Source organism: Orycteropus afer, unplaced genomic scaffold (genome assembly GCF_000298275.1).
Source record: "Orycteropus afer afer isolate SDZICR_OR568_19922 unplaced genomic scaffold, OryAfe1.0 scaffold00741, whole genome shotgun sequence".
NCBI lineage: Eukaryota > Metazoa > Chordata > Mammalia > Tubulidentata > Orycteropodidae > Orycteropus > Orycteropus afer.
The window spans coordinates 128,098-132,906 of NW_006922328.1; the positions used below are offsets into that span (position 1 = coordinate 128,098).

Genomic DNA, 4,809 nt, shown 5'->3' on the forward strand with positions numbered 1-4,809 from the left:
CACAGCGCCCCTAGAGGACAGAGTGGAACTGCCCCACAGGGTTTCCCAGGCTGTCAGTCTTCACAGAAGCAAAGCCCAAACCACACCCACTGCCGCGGAGCTGATTCTGACTCACAGCCCCCCTAGAGGACAGAGTGGAACTGTCCACAGGTTTCCAAGGCTGTCATTTTTACTGAAGCAGACTGCCTCATTTTTCACCTATGGGTCATCTGGTGGGATCCAACTGCCAAACTTTTGGTTGGCAGCCAAGCACTTTAACCACTGGACCACCAGGGCTCCCTCTATACCCAAGGGCTTACCTATAAAGCAATTATTGATTATAACAACAACAACACAACTGGAGACCACTCAAGTATCCAAAAAGGACACTAATTCAATGTTATGGATTGATCTGTGCTGTAAGTCGTAACCTTTGTGATAACAGTACTTGGGACTGGGTTGTCTGTGTTGTGTGAATGAGGCAGGGTTAGTGGAGGGTGAGTCATGAGTCGATCTCTTACAGAATATAAAAGAAGCAGAAGGAACAAGCAGAAATGGGGGGGGGGCGGGCAGGGACACATGCCTGGCCACGTGAAGACCACCCAGCCAGGGACACAAGCTGGAAAGAGACAAGGACCTTACTCCAGAGCTCACAGAGGAAAGGCTTCCCCTGGAGCCGGCACCTGGAATTTGGATTCCCAGCCTCCTAACTGGGAGACCAGGAGCTCTGGTGGCACAGTGCCTAAGGCCCTTGACTGCTAACCAGAAGGCCAGCGGTTCAAACCCACCAGCCACTCCTCAGAAGGAAGGCTGGGCAACCTACTTCCATAGTGATACTACCTGAGAATCCCAAGGAGGGGTCGCTATGAGTCAGATCCAACTCAACAGCAGTGTGTTTGGTTTTTGATTTTAACTGTAAGACCACCAACTTCTGTGTGTTAAAGTGATCCCTGTGGTACTTAAGTTTGTGTGTCAACTTGGCAGGGCCTGGCTGAATGGCTGGACAGCTAAAAGCAGTTATTCTCCATGATGAGACTGGCAATCAACTCCATGGTGGAATCTATTGGAGCAGCTCAGTAGCTGCCTTTGGGATGTGGTCTGCTTCCTGTATATAAGGAGAAGCCTTGGGGAACAGTTCTCTAGCTAATGCCACACTTGAACCTTACATGTAGCTGTGTCGTTGTTCAGCAGCCTGCCATGCTCTGCTGACCTTGGGACGTTAAATGGACTTGAATCAATGGCCTGCTGTGTGCTTTGGTAATATCAGGACTGTGCCTTTTTACTAGCTGCTTGTCAGCCTCAGCAGCCAGCAGCTGTCTGAGTGAAGAAACGCCTCTAGCTCCAGGGGGCCAGGAGCAGGAGGCAGAGCTGGACCCCAAGGTTCAGGGGTTTTCACCCAGCCCTAGAGCCTGGCACTTTGAACTCGGACTTAAAATCTCCAGACTGTAAGAGAGTAACTTGTTTGTTCAGCCATCCCATTGGTGGTATATTCTTGTCAGAGCGGCACTAGGGAACTAGAACACCCCGTAGCACTAGAGAACTGCCATCCAAAAAGTCACACTATGTATCCTTCATGACGCTATGCCACCAGAAGAAATACCATGAAAAGAAATAGTTAACGATATAAAAAATCTTGACTGTATGTTATTTTGTAAATAGAGACAAATTGTTAAAACAAAAAAAACACCACACATTAAAATTCACAAAGTCTTAATCACAGCTACTGTCATCAGACATTAAGTGCTCAGGAAGACAGTGAAGGTCATGTTCCCCGTGACATCCCTCATGTCTACTGTAACACCTGGCTCAGTAAGAATCTGGTGAAAGAAAGAAGAAATGAACAGATAAACTAGAGTTATTCACTGACAGAGGGAGCGATTTCTACTTTCTCGTTGTCCTGTTACAGATTCCCTCAGTATTGACGCCCATAAGCTGAAGAACAGGTTAAAAGGAACTAACTGTTTTTTAACTAATTGGAAACATCCTCCCAATTCTGACCCTCAAGTTAGCAGTCTCTCAAGTGACAGCCTGTTGGCCTGGCTTAGTTCCCACTCTACCATTAAAAACAAGGGCACAGGCCAAAGGAGAAACCAAAGCAAACCAGTGGCAGCCCACTGAGTCGATCCTGACTCATGACGGTCTCTGGTGTGCCACAGCCTTCAATGGCTAGTTTGACAGACGGGAACAACCAGCTCGGGCAGCACAGTGGATATGGCCTTTGGCTGCTAACCAGGAGGAGGTCGGTTCAAACCCCCCAGCTGCTCTGTGGATGGAAGATGGGGGGACCTGCTTCTGCAAAGATTTACAGCTTCAGAAACCAATGGGGCTTGCGATGAGTCAGGATTGACTTGATGGGAGTGAGTGTTTTTGTTTTACTTTTTCTTCCTGTGGCATATTTCATTTCAAATTTCAACAGATATTAAAATTTGATGTTAGACATTTATGAATCTTTTATCAATTTTTTCACTGATTCTTTTTTGTGTGTGTATCATTTGGGTGAAAGTTTATAGAGCATATTCACTTTCCAAACAGCAGTTTATACACACGTTGTCTCATGACACTGACTACAACTGCCCACAATGCAACAGCTCCCCCTCCCACTTCCTCCCCATAGTTACCTCTTCCCAGTGTCCATCCCTCCATACTCTCCTGCCCCCTGAGCTGTCTCCCTGTGCATAAGCAGCCCTTCTTTCTCCCATGATTGTTCTCTCCAAGGAGTGTATCTACCTCAGGTAAATGTTCAGCTCATATGCCTGTCTTCTGCTTGGCTGGAAGACACACGAGTGGCTTCCAGACCTGAAGGGCAGCTAGGGGCCACAGTCTCAGTGGTTCCAACAGGCTCTGTCAGACCAGCAAAGCTGGTCCCCCTTTTTCTTCCCAAATGATTTTGAGTTTTGCTCCACATTGTTCTCCCTCTCTATCCAGGATCTCCTACATAGATCCACCTCCAAGTGGCTGACAGTGGTAGCCAGGAACCATCTAGTTCTTCTGGTCTCATAGTCATATAGGCTGAGGATCGCATGGTGTACCAGTCGCTAGGACTAATTCTTTCCATGAATCTACTTTTCTTCATTTTTCTTTGCTCTGGATGAGGAGAGACCCATTGCTGCATCTAGATGGCTGTTTGCAAGCGTTTAAGATCCCAGTCACTACTCACCAAAGTAAGATGTGGAACAATGTTTTGTGTAGTATGTTATGTGAGTTGAGTTTGATGTCCCCCGCAACTATGGTCCCTAGCCCACAGGTCCAACTACCCGCTCCCTCTGAGTAGCTGGCTGTGGCCAAGAAGTGACTACAACCTTGGCCCTTGTCAGCTCTACTATACCCCTGGGAATTCTTACAGAATATACTAATACACTTATAGAAACATTGTCTGCCAACCCTATACATGGTCTTGGGCACACTCCCCCCTGCATAGACATACCTAACAATTCCGCCTGTCCACCCGTCTACCCACGTGTGCCTTCAATGATGACGCAGTGCTGTGTGTGCAAAAGGATTCATCTTTGTGTCTGTACCTCCCACTCACCTCTCTATGCCGTCCTCTTCCTCAGTGCCACGGTGCTGATCACTCCCATTTGGTCCACTGAAGTGTGGCTGTTTTTTGAGGTAACACACATTCTCCTGAGGTTCCCCTGGGTGGATTTGAACCACCAACCTTTCAGTTAGCAGCTGAGCACTTAACTACCTTTGCCACCTAGAAACAGGCTCATTCTAGAGGGGGCCTCATTACCACACACAGCAACGCCCATAAAAGGAAAACAACTGACGGCAGTAGAGCCCAGGGAGGTGACCGAGTCACGGACAGTTTGGGGAGGTCGTGGGTCCCCCGTCCAGAGTGTGAAGTGGGACAGAGAGAAGGCCCCCGCCTCGGGCCGGCCAGCACTCACCAATGATGTAGGACAGGATTAAGTTCCAGCCCGTAATGAAGGCCCAGAGCTCGCCCACGGTGACGTAGCTGTAGAGGTAGGCCGAGCCCGTCTTGGGGACCCGGGCGCCAAACTCGCCGTAGCACAGGCCGGCCAGCACCGAGGCCAGCGCGGCGATGAGGAAGGAGATGACGATGGCGGGGCCGGCGTTCTCGCGGGCCACTGCCCCAGCCAGGACGTAGACGCCGGCGCCCAGCGTGCTGCCCACACCCAGGGCCACCAGGTCGAAGGTGTTGAGGCAGCGCGACAGCCGGCTGTCCTCACGGCTGCAGTCCACCACCTTGCGACGCAGCATCTGGTGGCCAATGCTCAGCAGCACACTGCACCCCATCCTGCAGCTCCGAGCTGTCGGCGAGAGAACAAGGGCGGGTCATTACTGCCCCTCGTCCCAGCACGTCACTGCCCTGAAGGGCACACACCCCACTCCAGGCCTGCAGGCCCGCGCCTGTGTGGCTCTGTGACCTGAAGCCGGTGGGGCCACTCACTGCTGTGACACCATGCATCTCAGATGCCCATGAGCGGGTGGCAGAAAGACATTCACATACAATGACCCGTGCAGTCACCAGAAACACCCCAAAGAGCCAAAGGGCTGCTGCCGAGCCGATTCCGACTCACGGCGAGCTGTGGCTTCAACAGGTGAGGTCTCAGGAATGCCAGGCTTTGCTTCTGGGTGAGCGCAAACTGCCAACTTCTGGATCAGCAGCAAGATGTGTTCATCGTTTGCACACCCAGATGCTGTTATTGTTGGGTACCGTCAATTCTGACTCACAGCGCCCCTAGAGGACAGAGTGGAACTGCCCACAGGGTTTCCAAGGCTGTCAATCTTCACAGAAGCAAAGCCCAAACCACACCCACTGCCGTGGAGTCCATTCTGACCCACAGCGCCCCTAGAGGACAGAGT

General features: G+C 50.8%; 1 protein-coding gene across 1 annotated transcript in view; it reads right to left on the reverse strand.

Moving 5' to 3' along the window:
* Positions 1-4,239, reverse strand: part of SLC7A1 (solute carrier family 7 member 1) — a 34,478-nt gene extending 30,239 nt beyond the window's left edge. Inside the window, exon 1 of the mRNA XM_007957377.1 lies at positions 3,870-4,239. Within this exon, the coding sequence (XP_007955568.1) occupies positions 3,870-4,239 (370 nt within the window). The remainder of the gene's footprint in view (positions 1-3,869) is intronic.
* Between the last annotated feature and the right edge of the window lie 570 nt (positions 4,240-4,809).